This window comes from Leptodactylus fuscus, chromosome 2 (genome assembly GCF_031893055.1).
Source record: "Leptodactylus fuscus isolate aLepFus1 chromosome 2, aLepFus1.hap2, whole genome shotgun sequence".
Lineage (NCBI taxonomy): Eukaryota > Metazoa > Chordata > Amphibia > Anura > Leptodactylidae > Leptodactylus > Leptodactylus fuscus.
Window position 1 is genome coordinate 198,454,261 of NC_134266.1, and position 16,837 is coordinate 198,471,097.

The window sequence follows — 16,837 nt, forward strand, 5'->3', positions numbered from 1 at the left end:
GGGGGATATCTATTGCTTAGATCACCTTGTATTGAAAAAAAAACAGGAGGTGATTTAGAACTTTTATTTATTTCATATTTTTAAAGCTTTTTTTTTTTTACTATTTTATTCCCCCCCGGGGGCTTGAACCTGCGGGCACTTGATCGCAAGTCCCATAGACGGCAATACAACTGTATTGCCGTCTATGGGACATTCTGTCTATTAGTATTACGGCTGGTCATAGAGACCAGCCGCAATACTAATACAGCAGTGACAGGCCGGGGAGCCTCATTAGGCTCCCGGCTGTCACCCGAACAGGTCGGCTCCTGCGATATCGCCGCGCAGGAGCCGGCCTGCAACTCTACAGGTACGGGGCCGGTGGGGACCGGCCCCGGGGGAGAAGGGGCCACCGATACTGACCCGGCATCCGCTGTACTAGAGAGGCGGATGCCGGGGAGGGATAGACGCCGGGACCTGAGACATCGCTGCCCTGCATGAAGCCAGCGGCGGGGGGACGGAGGTGCGGAATAGCAGCATCACTCCTCCCGCTGCTGGCTTCATGCAGGACAGGGCAGCGATGTCTCAGGCCCCGGCACCTGTAATGGCGTCTATCACTTGCCGGCTTCTGCCTCTCTATTACAGCGGGTGCCAGGCGCCACCTTCAGACTATAAGACGCACCCTTATTTTCCCCCAAAATTTTGGGGAAAAAAAGTGTGTCTTATAGTCCGAAAAATACGGTATTTATCACAGATAACCCCTTTCGAGGTATTGATTTATTTATCTTACCTAAAGTGATTTTGCTAAATCTTGCAATTTTTACACTGGCCTTTGGACTCTCACCCTGACACTTCTTGGTTTGTAGAACTCATCAGTGTAAAGGGAGTAAAAAAAAATTAGGCTAAGTATTAATGCAAAAAATGTTTTAACATTATTAAAACTGTTGTTTCTGGACATTCATTTATTGCACGTACATAACAAAGATTGTGGTCTGCAGTGATTTAGGAAAATGGTGCTCAAAGCGAGTACACATGGTTGCCTGGTAATCCTGGCTGACTTCACTGCTGAAAAATGTGCAAAACACACAAATTGTTTTATATTTTATTTTTGAAAAAATGTATATAATTATCTTTAAATATATTCATTCTATTGACCAGGGCATGTAAATCTTGGTTGGTAATCTGAGACATGCTCTGCTTTTGACTGATTTTACTCAAAAACAGGGTAGAATATCTAAGGTTACCAAAGAACAGTGTGTATAAAGTAGTATGGGAAGATGGTGGACATTTTACAGTGCAGAAGGTGTTGGGAATCTGAAGAGTTGCACCTGAAGGGCAACAAAGAGAGAAATAAATATGAAAATTAGGAGAAGAGGAACCAAAGCAAAGGAATGTATAAACGTGAAATATAGAGATTCATGTGCTAACTTACACAAAGCACAATCGATTTTATAACGAGCACTTTATATGTTCTCTTGTCTTTTCTCCCCTCCCTAGTTTTTACCTTAAGCCAGCACTCCTGAGATGAACAGTGTGCTTTGGATTCACATATAGAGATAACCGTGCAATTAAGATAACTGAGGACTGATCAAGCACTGTTCTAGCACATATCATAGCTCAACAACTGAAAGCAATATACAGAGAAAGAGAAGCAAGTATAGGTGGGCTGGAACAGGAACTAACCTCATCAGCCCAGTCACCAGAGCTAAATACCTGAAGTAGTCTGAAACCTAGACAATGAGCTGTAAACGCTGAGGACACTGACTTAATACATTGCTTTTTCTGTCTTGCTATTTGTCAAACGCTACAGTTAACTTAAGTTACAATGTTAATATATTCCCGGAGAGAGGTTTTCATTTCAAATTCTCTAGATTTTTAAAATAGTATTCCTAAGGCTGCCACACCTGTAACAACTTGCTAGTAGTACCTCCATTTGGAAGAGATGAAACAGCTTTTGCTGTAACCCTGATATGATAGACATTTGGGTGTGTGACTGAACTATCTGTTGTTGGTTTCCCATCAGCTCAGTCTCTTGAGTACCTGAGTAGTCTGGTAGGATAGATCGAAAGACTGTTTTGAGGAAAACACAACAAAAACGTATTCCCACAAGCACCACAGAAAGATATTTCACGGAGTCAGCTGCAGAGATTCAATGTGCTCCTGCCACACGCGTAAAAGAAATACAAAACACTTAGGCCCCACTCAGCGAATTGCTGCATAAGACCGTGGCGGAACTCATTACATTGTTGTTCACAAAGTCCGCAGAATTTTGTTCTGCAGACTATCTCCTTCTGTTATACCTATAAGGAAAACGTCAGAGTTTCTGTAGGCATAATGGACTTGCTGTGATTTACAAAGATGCAATGGTTTTTGAACTCACAGCATTTCTGCAGCAGATATTACTCTGCAGTGTGTGGATTGGACTAGTCAGAATCTCATCCCCTTCACAGGTATTGTAAAATGCTGCAATGTTTTTGCAACGTGGATCCCTGGCCTAAAAGTCATAAAGAACTTGTGCTTCAACTCTGCAAACGGACTGGAGAACACAGAATGTACCCCTGCACAAACTATCTGCACCCATGTTGTAATAAATATACTTCCCACATCCAGCAGGGGACTACTGTATCAAAGACTGAAGAAAAACTCCTTGTGGATTTAGACTAACCATCATTTGAAGACACAATCTTATTTTTCCAAAGTCCCAGGAAAGTTAAGTCCAAAAGCTGTACAATTGGACTTTGAGGTAATTTGCACTCGCCAACATTTGAGAACACAACTTGTGAAAGAAATGGACTGATAAGTGGGGCATCATACAGACTATTCTGGTTAGCATTATGTTTATATTCTATCTTAGCTCATTTTTCCAGTCTTTGATACAGTAGTCCACTGGTGTATATGGAAAGTATATTTTTTCCTAACAGGGGTGCAGATAGTTTGTACATTGTCTTCTCCAGGCCATGTGCATTTAGGAGTTGAAATGTGAGAATTCATCATTCATCCACATCCTAGTTCATATGGCATGGGATTTTCTGCGGGCTGATTTTGCACACTTGTAAATCCTGATACAAAGACAGTAGTTTGCCCCTTTTCAAATAATATTACATATTTGTGCTTGGTCTTGACTGACCAAAGATCAGCCCTGCTGGATATGTCTGGTCAGTGGGCGGCCAAAAATATCAGTCCTTGGCATAATCGGAGATTTTTGACTAATCATTAGACAATTTGTACAGACACACTCCCCCCCCCCCCCCCCCATTTACCAACTAAACTGCTCATGTTTGGGCGGTGAGGTTGTTAATGCTGATGGTTGTGTCATTGATAAGGCTTTGTGATGGCCAACTGAAATCTAATGTGTATTGCCATCTTAACACTTTAGGTCATAGTAGAAGATGCTGTCCACATCTGCTTATATGTCGCTTTATACACTGCGCTTCTCTGTTGCCTTATTGGGCCTTTTGCCCATAAACTTAGATCATGATGCTGTTTGGGAAGAATGAGAAACTATTTCACCTAGAAGTTACTTGAATATGTGTGACCCTTAAAACAGCGTAGGCCTCTTTATTAGAGACACCCATGTAGTAACCTGTTTGACCTCCTTTGGCCACAATAACTAACTAAATTTTAAATCCTTCCTCTTGTCAAAGAAATTACAAAGGGGAGGAAGTTGTATGTGTGAACTTGGATGTGCAATTTTCCTTTATTGATTTCGCAATTGTGTACTTAAAGAAATTGCTCAGTTATTGATTTCTCCCCTGTGCTTGTCAGGACACTGTGCTTCTGGGTGATCAGTAGAAATAACTACTTCTCTAACGTCAATGGGCTTTCAGTCACAGCTTTAAAGTTCATTTTAGGATTTAAAGGAGTTGTCCCAATTATGGACACTTATCTCCTGTTATGTGGATAGGGGATAAGTGTCTGATCGCTGCGTCCTACATTGACCTGGTGGACTGGGGTCCAAAAGTCAGCCTAAGTCGTCCTTGTGAATAAAGCAGCAGTGCGTTTGCGTGACCAATGCTCCATTCACTTCTAGGGGCTGTGGACACATTACAGTCCCATAGCAGTAAATGGAGCACCTGTCATGTAAGTGCATTGGTGCCCCATTCACAAGGAGGCCTTAGGGGGATTTTTGGTCCTTAGCTATTGGACCATTATCCCCTGTTCTGTGGACAACACCTTTTTGAGCGTCATGGAAGAAAAACATAGGTAAAACAACAATCTGTTGGTTGTGATAATGGTTATGATCATACTTTGGGGTACTAACCTATTTTATTGCATGTTCTAAACCTTTGCATGCCATGCTGTGGTATTTTTCATTAATACCTGGCTTTAATTTAGCTTTTTTTTTATTTTTTGTCTTTTGATCAGCGAGTTCAGAAGTTCTGAACTTTTATATATATGTTTAATTCATTCAATAATGGGTTGTAGTTTTGACTGTTTTGCCCATTGCAGGTGATCAGCTGAGTGCCATACTGAATTCTATTCAGTCACGGCCTAGTTTGCCAGCTCCTTCCATCTTTGATCAAGCTGCAAAACCTCCCTCTTCCCTAGTCCACAGCCCATTTGTGTTCGGACAATCCCCTTCCTTCCAGCAGCCTCAGCCTTCGCTTCAGAGTAAGTCTGTCCGTCTTACATGCTCATCCAACCATTCTTTCTGAGGCAATGTCATATTTTCCTTCAGAGACTCCATTTCTAAGCATGCATGGTTTGTCTGCTGAAGCAAAACAATTTCTTGTGATGATAAACCTGTTTTTATAGTTGTCTTGATAATTGTTTTGTGGAAATTAAATGCTCTTTGCATTTAATTGGTAATGATGAAAAAATGGTGACGTTGTAGCCGTGTTCCATTCTTTCTGATAGGATCGTATTTTCAATGAGGAAATCTAGTCTATGGAATGATTCCTCTGACAGGAATCAAGCTAGCTCTTCAATATTCAGCCATAAAGCGTTCATGTAATTTTCATATATCATTATATATGTGTATATTGAATGATTTCACCTGGCATCATGCATGTTGCATATGGTATTTAGTTTTCTATTTGCGTTTCTCCACGGTTTTCATACCTTTTATAAGGCAGTGTTCCATTCTAGTATTCCATAGTTTGTGGTATGGGTTGACTAACAATTGAGCGTTTAGGATGTTTTCTGGTGACTTACACGGTTTACCTTCATCAGTAGGTCCTTATAAATGCTCGTATCCCAAGGCATCTTTCTATCTCTTGAATCCTAAAACGGAGAATAATGGTTAATAATGAGACATGAATAAGCTATTTTGCATATGTTGTGCAGGATTATAAATTGTCCTGTAGTGTAGACTGTGGGACGTTCATACTTCTGCTACTTTGCAGAAAGACTTTGTCGTCTCTTTCACATCTCCCCTCCATCTTCATTCATGGAAATAAAACGCAGGAAATTCTTCAACTCCCATTTAACAGATATAGAAGACTATTCACAGTGCAGCAGTGTTGGACATATGCAACTGTGTTCTGTGTAGTTGCATGCATCCTACATTGACTTCCATTGTTTAAAAAAAAAAGTTATTTTCCCACACTTTTTTTTTTCCTGATGGAGTCTTTTTTTATATTGGAAAACATAAAAAAAAAACCTAAATTTTCAATACATTAAAGCATATCTCCATTTATAAAACCACTTTTCATGAGTGAATATTACAAGGGAAGATAAATGAAAAATGCTTCTTTCTCCCCTTGACCGTTTTCTATTCTTGATGCTCCTTTCTGCTCTTCACAGGTTGTTTCCCTGTAGTTTCTTTGAAAAAAATGACTTTCACTTTATATATCCCTGATATATAAGTATCCCTGAGATGGAATGAAGGTGATACATTTATCTATAGAAGTCTAGGGAGGTGTGAATTGAAAGTGCAGGAGATAAGAGAAGCTGGGTTTTTAGTCTTATGCTGAAGGTAAATAAGAGGTTTCTGTCATAACCAAAATACTTTCCCTAGATCAGTACAGTTCAGTACTTCTCTGGATATCTTGCCTAGTCCTGGAGCTTTTTCTGAGGGAGTAAGTTATAGAACAGATTCTTCTTTCCCTTACTATGTGCAGTGTATAGCAGCTTGTGTCCATCCACCTGCTCATAGCGAAATACAAACTCTAGATATAACAGACAGAGGTGGAAACTGCTAAAAAGTTTTACAAAATCCTATAATGTCCAAAAATACTCACGCTGCATCATATCATGATGTCTCCCCTGGAATGACAGATATTCTTTAAAGGGGTATTCCCATGACACTTGTTCACTAACCTGCAGGCTGTTGTGCGCTCTTCACTTCCTGCTTTTCTCGGCACATAGGTGGGCGGGGTTTCACTTGCACGGGATTGGTTGTAAATGAATTACCACAGTGTGAAGCTGATGTAGCAGAGCTGGATTTGAGTCAATTTGCATTACATACAGAGGAAACGGACTCCCTATCTCAGCCCTTATCGGCCAAATTCAATTAAACCGACTGATAAGAGCTCAGAAATCCCGCAGCTCTCACCTCCCCTATCTGAGAAGCTCAGCTACTTAAAAGACACTAACAGCTCAGAGCTGCTCTCAGCCCCTCCCTCTCCCCCTGAGATCAGGCAGCTACATCACTTGACAAATGAGCAGATAAGCCCAAGGGCCATAGAAACAGAGTGTAAACAATGACTTGAATAAATTAAGATAGCGGCCAAACAGCAGTTTTGATAAAGCAATGTATTTAGGAAAAGTTTTAAATCCACATAAACTAGCAGTATAGATAGAATCCTTGTGATGAGACAATCCCTTTAAGGGTCCCTGCACACAGGAAGGAAAAAATATTCATATATCAGCTGTCTTTCCGAGATTGCAAAGTTCTCTGTGATGCAGCGTGTCCCTGCCTTACTAGGTACTACAACTGCAGATAATCAAACACAGCCTAATAAATGGAGCAAGAAGCATATATGTTTATATATCTTATATAGAATTATAGAATATATAATTAATTTTTTTTTTTCCATTTGTTTCTCCACTTATTTTATTCATTCAAGAAAGGTGTTTTTTTTATATTCGGAGGGATGATTTAGGAAATAAAACTGTGTCCTGCCCACCTAAAAACACATTTTTCCTAATCCAGAGTTTGTAGAAGGGTATATATATGGTTAGGTTACGCCTCTTCCATTTTCGTAAGTAAAGCATGCACAGTGTACATAGCTGAAGTCTCATCCTGGCTTGTCCAACCATTACTGAAAATAACTGTACTATTCCAATGACTACCCTAGTGTAGTCTAGTTATGGCGTAAAACATTGACTCAATAGACAATTTCTCATTATTGGTCCTGTACTGTAGCGCTATGACGTACTATATGAGGCATCACAGCTCTAAATTGCAATCTGATTATATACACCTGTGAATAAAATTGTTGGTACCCCTCTTTAAAGAACCCACAATGGTCACAGAAATAACTTGAATCTTTCCAAAGTAGTAATCCAATAAAAATTCTATGAAAATGAACAAATGAAAGTCACATTGCTTTTCAACCATGCTTCAACAGAATTTAAAAAAAAAAAAAAAAAAAATGTAACAGGTCTGGACAGAAATGATGGTTCCCTTAACTTAATATTTTGTTGTACAACCTTTTGAGGCAATCACGGCAATCAAACGATTCCTGTAATTGTCAATGAGACTTCTGCTCCTCTCAGCAGGTATTTTGGCCCACTCCTCAGGAGCAAACTGCTCCAGTTGCCTCAGGTTTGAAGGGTGCCTTTTCCAGACGGCATGTTTCAGCTCCTTCCAAAGATGCTCAATAGGATTTTGGTCAGGGCTGATAGAAGGCCACTTCAGAATAGTCCAATGTCTTCCTCTTAGCCATTCTTTGATGTTTTAAGTTTTGGGTCATTATCCTGTTACAAGACCCATGACCTGCGACTGAGACCAAGCTTTCTGACACTGGGCAGCACATTTCTCTAGAATCCCTTGATAGTCTTGAGATTTCATTGTACCCTGCACAGATTCAAGACACCCTGTGCCAGATGCAGCAAAGTGGACCCAGAACATAACAGAGCCTCCTCCATGTTTCACAGTGTTCTTTTCAAGATAAGCTTAATTTTTTTCATATGTAAACATAGAGCTGATGTCTTACCAAAAAGTTAGATTTGTCTCATCTGTCCATAGGAAATTCTCCCAGAAGCCTTGTGGCTTGTCAACATGTAGTATGGCAAATTCCAATTTGTCACATTTAATTTAATTTGGCTTCCATTGTGGGTTTTTCTTTCATTAAATGAGTACCAACAATTTTTTCCACGTATGTAGGTCGTTATCAAAAGCATCACTGCATGTAACCATGCCAAAAAACTTAACCTCATTGCTTTTCTGCGGGACAGAAGCCTAGCTCTTATACCAAACTAATATTACACATTTGTATACATAAACATCTATCCAATACACTAAAGTCTAGCTCATCTGCAAAACCATGTTTGTTATCCAATAACAATATACATACATTGCAGTATGCGCCTGTGCATTTTTCTCACAAATCATCACTACATGTTGTGCTCAATAATCCATAGTTTTCTAACATGGTAGTTGGATGCAGCAGATCCATATGCATGTAGGAATTTTTATTCTGTTGGTCAAGTAAAAGACCTGACTTGTGTTTTGTTTTGGGGTTTTTTGTACATAAGTAAATGCAGACTGAGGGTTTTCCTTCTGCATTCTACAAATGATGTCCATTTATTTCATCTTGCAACCAAAAAGGGCAACAGACATTAATAACAGTAGTGTGAACCTACCCTTTAAGAGCCTGTCCCCTCTCCTGACATCTGTTGTGGAAAATACTTTTATTCCATATGAAGTAACTGTTCTGGAGCATATTGTTTGCTTTAGAACTCTGCATTGTGCCTTCCTCTGTTATTCCCCAGAATCGACTGACAACTGGGTGTTACCATTCCCCTAAAGTCTGACATCGTCCTCAGTGACTGGCTAGTTGTGCAGGAATTCACCAACATGTATATTTATAGAAGAAAAGATGCTCCAGAATTGTTTCATGGAGACAGATAGGCTAAATATTGGATGTCGAATATGGAATTTCTGCAAACTAGTAGCACAGTCTCAGAAATCTCTGCTATGAGTTTGTTGGGCGAGTATGCCCGAATCCCTTTCAATGGCTTCGGATGTCTCCAGCACTTGTCCAGTATTTTTCAAGGTAGTTCAAGAAGTGCAGATGTTTTTATTGCCGTGTAAATGATTGTTTTATAGATTGTGACAAGTCACAGGATCTCACTGAATAGAGCAATGAGCTATAGAAGAATGGAAAGAAACTAAAATAAGAAACGTATGACAATTGCAGGACTGCTTGAGGTCACTTCTAATAGATTCTTTGTAATGTTCGATTTGCCATTTGTAAATTCCTCTGTGAAAGCTTTTCCACATTTTTCACAGGAATATCCTTTCAGTAATGAGTCTGAAATGCGCAGTAACCTGAAATGTTTATCCTCCAGGATAATGTGGTGGTTGACTGAAGAATACTTGAGTCGAAAGGAAGTTCTTATGGGATTCTGCACTTAGAGCATTGCCTATTTCTGTGACTTCACGGCTTTGCATGGCCACACATCAGGAAGCTAAATATAGAAAGCTATATTGTTTTCCTGTACTGTCATTCTTTACATGCTTTGTATAATGTCTTGTTTGCTTATATCTTTGCTGCTTCTGTACATCTGTTCCCACCTGTAGACCTCTCACCATCCAGCGTTGCTTCTCGTGAAACTAGTAACAAAAGTAAAGCTGCTCCGTCATCTGCTTTCTCACCTCTTTCTGTCAAATCAAAGGGTGGGTATGCATGCTTCTCAACCCACTGTTTTACTGCCTTCATTCTACATAATGCTAAACTATATATACAATTTGTACTGTTATTGAATCCCAGAAATGTAACAGATTATGGGGATAACGTCTATCTTTAGGGAGAGACCACCTATTAGGTGTGTGGAGACTTATACAGCCATAGTCGCTCCACTGCAAGGGATCATGGGAGGAATATGCAAATCTGTCTCCCAAGATGTAAACAGGGAGACAGTGCCTCTGTTATGCTGCCCTCTATGGGAAGCACCCTGAACATCATGTCCATCGCTGAGAAACTAAATTGGTAAAATCCCCACATTATGCAGTAAAGGCTTCTTGGAAAGTCGGGCATGTTGTTCAGGGTGCTTCCCATAGAGGGCAGCATAACAGAGGCACTGTCTCCCGGTTTACATCTTGGGAGACAGATTTGCATATTCCTCCCAGAAATGTAACACACAGACAAGTTCCGGCATAATTTGTTAAAATGTTATCGTATGCCTCTTATTAAAGGGGACTAGCATTACTGGACAAGACTTATATCATTTCTTCTGCAGCTTGGATTTACTTGCTTTTTAATGGCCTCGTAGGTAAACACATCTTTCAGAGGATTTTATAGAGCAGGTATCTACTTGCTGTAGTGAGACGAAACTACCACAATGCCCTGAAATGCTATGAGTGTCATGTTTTTGTCACTGCTGTCAACCCACAGATTACAGACCATTGTCTAATTGAGATTATGTCCGTATGAGTTATTTACTAGAGATGAGCGAACACTGTTCGGATCAGCCGATCCGAACCGCACGCTCCCATAGAAATGAATGGGAGCACCTGTGACGCCGGCCGCCGGCAAAGTCAGCGTCACAGGTGCTTCCATTCATTTCTATGGGAGCGTGCTGTTCGGATCGGCTGATCCGAACCGTATTCGCTCATCTCTATTATTTACTAAAACCAAACTAAACTTTCAGACAACTTTTGATTTACTGGTATTATTTGTGTCCTCAATATATGTTGTAATATACTTTACTCACAGATTTTGGATCCTTTCTTTATTCTCTCCCTGGTTTCTGTATTGAGAGCTGTTCCTGCCTCTCACTGAATGTTACTGTGTATGACGTACCAGAGTATGGTGCTGTATAAGATATAGAGGTTAGGAGAGGGTTGCTTCAAACAGTTATACCTTGGACATAGAAGAGAATCTCCTCTTTCATATGACACTAAGGCACGAATTGCAGTGCTATCGATATTGTTTCCATAGATATTACTGTCAGGAGTGAGATATTTATATGCACCTGTATAATATGATATAAAAATCACAATCAAGGCTGTGATATCTCTGGAACTAATTTATATTGCTGCAACCTTAGAATCTCCTATTTCATCACTTTCCGTAACCCCCACTTGACCTCTTGTTTTGGACAGGGATTAACAGCAGTATAAAGTTATTACAAAATACATATTGTGTTTTACTTATTTCCATTTGTATTATTGGTACCGCCTATTTAAAAATATAATGGGTTATGGGCCCTACTTATATCAACAGTATCTTTGTCCATATACGATGAAATTCTGGTTTGTTTTATATAACATATCCGATCTCTATCTATCTACATGCACACACACTCACTCTTAAACTATTTGCTGCAATTATTAGTTTGTTCTTATCCAAGTGTTTTTGTTAAAAGTAGTATTCTTATCTATTGTATATCAATCGCAGCAAATCCTTACCTGTTTACCAGTAAATGTATAACATGTGACACTAACCCAATTTGCTGAGATATTTGGAGTAACATAAGGTATTTACTAGTTCACCTATTGCCGTTTGTACAACAGTGCTAGATTGATAGCCTATGACTGGGCTCCATGTGAACACCAGAATGTTGGTATTCAAATACGCACAATAGAAAATGTGTAGTAATATAGAAGTGCTGTACGTATTGTCAGATCTAACTACAACTAATACATTTTACATTGATGTCCAAATTTGTGGAGATATTGTTGAAATTGCTAAACTGGACCAATGATATGATAGGAAGGTTAATGGGCAATAACTTCAAAATGGTGTCTGTGTTTTGAGGATAGTGATTCACAAAATTGTTCAGATATTGGACAGTTTTTTGTTTGAAAGAGTTTTGGCCTGGTGTGGAAGCAGTGTTCTAGGTCAGTGATGGCGAACCTTTTAGAGACCGTGCCCAAACTGCAACCCAAAACCCGCTAAATCATCGCAAACTGCCAACACGGCAATTTAACCTTAACACTGTGCAGATCCGCAAAATAGTCATGTAAATGGAGCTTTACAGAGCTTTCAATAATACAAATAACTTTGTACTGGCCCCACACAGTATTATACGCTCCACAGTGGCCCCCACACAGTATTATATGCTCCACAGTGGCCCCCGCACAGTATTATACGCTCCACAGCAACCCCCCCCCCCCGCACAGTATTACATGCTCCACTTTCGGCCCCCATACAGCATTATGTACTCCATAATGGCTCCCACACAGTATTACCTACTACTTACCTGAAGTCCCACAAACAGTTTCCTCCTTCTGACTGTAGGCGCTGATGAATGATATAATCGTGCCTGCGTCGGGGCAGAGGTCATACTCTGCAGTCAGTGTAAGCCCCGCACCAGTGGCCTATACTGACAGTTTTGATCGCTGACTATCAGCAAATCCTGTCCCAATTAGTGATCGATCAAGGAGACGGCGCGTGTACCAACAGAGAGTGCTCTGAGTGCCCTCTGTCTGGCAACGGTTCTAGGTTATATAAAACTTGGAGGTTCTGCTATTTGAAGTGGCCCCTTCCCACCCCCCATTGCCAACTGCTAAATTTGAACATGGTGAGAATACAAATGTCTATGGAATTTCCTGGGCAACTGCTTGGTTAGTGGGTTGCTAGGAGGAATTGTTGAGACTTGTTAAAACAAAATAAAATCTGTTACCCTCTTCCCAACCAACCCAGGTCTGCTGTCATAAACTGAACATTGCTATACTGTTCTGCCCTACATCTGTCAGCACTGGCAGCAATTCTCAAGACAGGGGGGGTGAGAGAATCCCTGTGAGGAGCTGCTGTAGCCTGTGTGTCAGATAGAGAGAAGTGTTTATAGAAAAAAAAAAAAAAAATTCAAGGTGGCGTACAAAAAAATTATGCCAACATAATATATTAAATATAATTCCTTACCTGTTCTGTGTGATACTATCTGTATTGGTCGTAAAAATGGAAATTTGCAATTTTAATTTATTTCTTTTTTTTTTTTTGGGTGGGGTGTTATTGTTATAGAAATAAGTTTTGGGCAGCATGCTTGAATTTACCACTAACATAAAGTGGAATGTGTCATTAAAAAAAAAATTTGCAAGCATGTCCATAAGTAAAAGCATTCCAATGTTATGGAAATGACACGTCTGATTTGGAAAAATCTGGCTGTTCTTAGTGGGTTAATATTGTATATTTAAAAAAAAAAAATCACCAAACACTCTTCAGATGCAATTGTAGGAGAGAAATATTTTTTATATGCGCAATCTTATGTTTTGTTGCTTAAATTGGGTGCTATGGTCTTTTCGGTGATGAATAATGTGATTTAAGGTTTTAGCAATTTACTTCAATAAAAAAAAATTAATCCCCTGAGCCAGACTTTGCGGACTGCATGCTGAATGAACAAGCTACTTGCCTAGATCTAATAATAATTTTAGTGCAGCACTTTACAGATCATGTACAGACAACAGGATACATTAGAGTAACAAACTATCAACAAGTACACAAATACACAAGACGCACAGCACCACACCTAGAGATCTGTGCAGTCAGCTAGTCCCTACAGAATTCTCGATGGATGAATATGTGCTTGTACCATGATCTCTGCAGAGCTGTAACAGTGAAGCTTCACCTATGTAATAAATGTTTATGGTTCATCTTAATGATATATATATATATATATATATATATATATATATATATATATATATATATATATATATAGTTTAAAATGAATCAATATCAAGTGGAAAATGTATCATCTAAAAGTAATGATCTGTTTGTCTAATTGTATTATTTAGATGAAAGGGGGCAGTTTAATGCTGCTGCCAAGCCACCTGCTACTGTGAACAAATCAGACTTGCCGTCAAAACACAGAGTTGAAAGCAAATCCCCCAAACCAGATGGACGAGTAAGTCGTTCTAATACTGATCAGAAGAAACCTCGAAATAATGAAGGGCTCACTGCAAGTGAATCTCTTCTGTTGAAGTCTGATGCTGCAAAACTGAGATCAGACTCTCACAGCCGATCTTTGTCACCAAATCATAACACTCTCCAGATTCTGAAAAATTCTGATGGGAAATCACCTAGTCTCAGATCAGAATCTCCTGGACCTGGCTCGCGTTCCACATCACCAAAGCCAAAGACTGTGCCTACTGGAAAGCCTAACGTGTCTAGTGCAGGTGCAACCCGTTCAGCATCTCCACAGGAGAAAAACCTACCTCAAAAAGCTGCAGCTCCTGCAAAGACCAAACTTGAACCACCGCGTGAAAGGTCCAAGTCTGATTCTTATACTCTGGATCCTGACACACTGCGGAAAAAGAAAGTACCTTTCACAGAACCTTTAAGGGGGCGGTCCACTTCGCCCAAACCAAAAATGACACAGAAAGATGGTAAATCAGCGGGGGGAAGTGAAAACAGAGCTCCTTCTCCTCATGTTGTTCAAGAAAATCTGCATAGTGAAGTCGTTGAAGTATGTTCTTCCAGTACTTTAAAGACCAACAGCATTATAGACAGTACCTGTGAAGACAATACAGAGCTAAAGAGTGTTGATGATGGTGCATCCAAAGTCCATTTCAGTATTGGAAAAGCACCCCTAAAAGAAGAGCAAGACACACGGGCATCTCCCAAAGTAAGCCGCAAAAGTGCTAGTAGGCATGTCCGACCCAAAAAGGAGAAGGCAAACTTTTTGTTTAAAGAAGCGTCCAGATCTGCTGAACCTGCAAAGGAAGCGATGTCCCCATCTGTGGCTGAATGTGCAAGAGCTGTTTTTGCAGCTTTTCTCTGGCATGAAGGCATAGTTCATGATGCCATGGCTTGTTCTTCTTTTCTGAAATTTAATCCAGACCTGTCCAAAGAACACGCACCTATAAGAAGTAGTCTTAACAGCCAGCAACCTACAGAGGAAAAAGAAGTCAAGTTAAAGAATAGGCATTCCATAGAAATATCATCTGCTCTTAACATGTTTCATATTTCTCCCCATGGGCCTGATATATCAAAAATGGTCAGTATTAATAAGAACAAAGTCTTGTCAATGCTTACTGAACGGACTCTACATGAGAAGTGTGAAGACGGCAAGCAGGAGGCTTCACAGTTTGAAGTATCAAACCACCATTCTACTAAATCCAGGCCTCCGCTGCCACTAACCCTTCAGCATCTCGTAGCCTTTTGGGAGGATATTTCACTGGCCACCATAAAAGCCGCATCCCAGAATATGATCTTTCCGAGCCCTGGTTCATGTGCTGTTTTAAAGAAAAAAGAAGGCGAAAAGGACAGCAAGAAAGCCAAGAAGGAGAAAAAGAAGAAAGACAAGGCCGAATCTAGGCCACGTGGTAATTTGTTTGGAGAAATGGCCCAATTGTCGGTTGGAGGGCCTGAGAAAGACACCATTTGTGAGCTGTGTGGAGAATCTCACCCATATCCAGTAACATATCACATGCGCCAGGCACATCCAGGTAGGTTTGCTAGTTTTAATATCTTACAGTTCCTAGTGTATTTTATAGAAATCACAAAAACGCAGTTCTACACAGTTGGGAAAAATTGTGCGTGTTATTCCTAAAATCTGTGGCAGTCCCTGACTCGCATACACTTTAGATACTCGGGATACTCAGACTAGAGCCTCTTTGTTCTGGCACATATACTGCCAGTGCACACAATATTAAGACCGGTGCATCATGCACAGTCTTCATAAACTGCAGATTTTAGAAGCTTCCAACAAGTGATACAATGCTAGATGTTTATATTAAAAGAATTAGCCAGTGCTTTAGTATGCTTTTTTTTTTTTTTTAAATAAAAATATGAACATATAGCCATATGTTTCAACAAGGTTCATAGGGTTTTTTTTCCCCTTCTCAAGGCTGTGGACGATATGCTGGTGGTCAAGGATATAACAGCATTGGACACTTTTGTGGTGGCTGGGCAGGGAACTGTGGCGATGGAGGAGTTGGTGGAAGCACTTGGTACTTAGTCTGTGATCGCTGCAGAGAGAAGTATCTTCGAGAAAAGCAGGCAGCGGTAAGGGAGAAGGTAATAGGTTTTTTTGCATGCCTTTAAGTAAGTGCATCAATAGTAACTTGCTTTCTATTAAATGAATAAATAACACCAATATTAACATATTTCTAATAAAACAATTCTGATCTTTATTATTTTTAGGTGAAACAATCCAGGAGGAAGCCAGTGCAAGTGAAAACACCTCGTGCTTTACCCACCATGGAGGCCCATCAAGTGATAAAGTCCAATGCACTCTTTCTACTCTCGTTGAGTAGTGCAGCAGAGCCAAGTATTTTGTGCTATCATCCTCCTAAGCCTTTTCTCTCCCAGCTCCCAAGTGTAAAGGAGGGGATTTCTGAGGACCTGCCTCCCAAAATGCAGTGCCTCTACTTGCAAACACTAGCAAGGTAAGCAACTTTACATATAAGGCTAGACTGTACTGCATTAGTGATCATAGTCGCACACTGTGGCTTCCATAGTACTATGCTGTAGCCCAGCATTGACGTCAGGAACTCCTTTAAGGTAGTGCAGCTTCTACATGATGTTTAATGGAATGCTTTGTGTGATTATAAAGGTGCTGGATCTTTCACTGCTTTTTTATATATTTTTTTTTTAATACTGTAGATACTAGAAGTAAACCTGTTAGGTGACTTCTACTGTTTCTGAGAACAGGATATGATAGAGAAGAGAGTAGCTTAGCTTTGTGATATATTAGGTAACTTTACTGAGTAAGTCCTAAGAAGACTCCTAGGAGAGATAGTGAGAGTCCTCCCTATCCTGTCTACACAATGTGACAACTTTTCCTGTATCAGTGTGTATACACA

The 16,837-nt window shown here is 40.0% G+C and overlaps 1 protein-coding gene across 2 annotated transcripts in view; it reads left to right on the top strand.

The window, feature by feature from the left end:
• Positions 1-16,837, top strand: part of MYCBP2 (MYC binding protein 2) — a 149,555-nt gene that overhangs the window by 114,376 nt on the left and 18,342 nt on the right. Inside the window, exons 57-61 of one of the 2 annotated variants that reach the window (XM_075265389.1) lie at positions 4,426-4,587; positions 9,668-9,763; positions 13,826-15,478; positions 15,880-16,049; positions 16,176-16,420. In XM_075265389.1, the coding sequence (XP_075121490.1) occupies positions 4,426-4,587; positions 9,668-9,763; positions 13,826-15,478; positions 15,880-16,049; positions 16,176-16,420 (2,326 nt within the window). The remainder of the gene's footprint in view (positions 1-4,425; positions 4,588-9,667; positions 9,764-13,825; positions 15,479-15,879; positions 16,050-16,175; positions 16,421-16,837) is intronic. The other variant, XM_075265391.1, reaches the window with a different exon arrangement.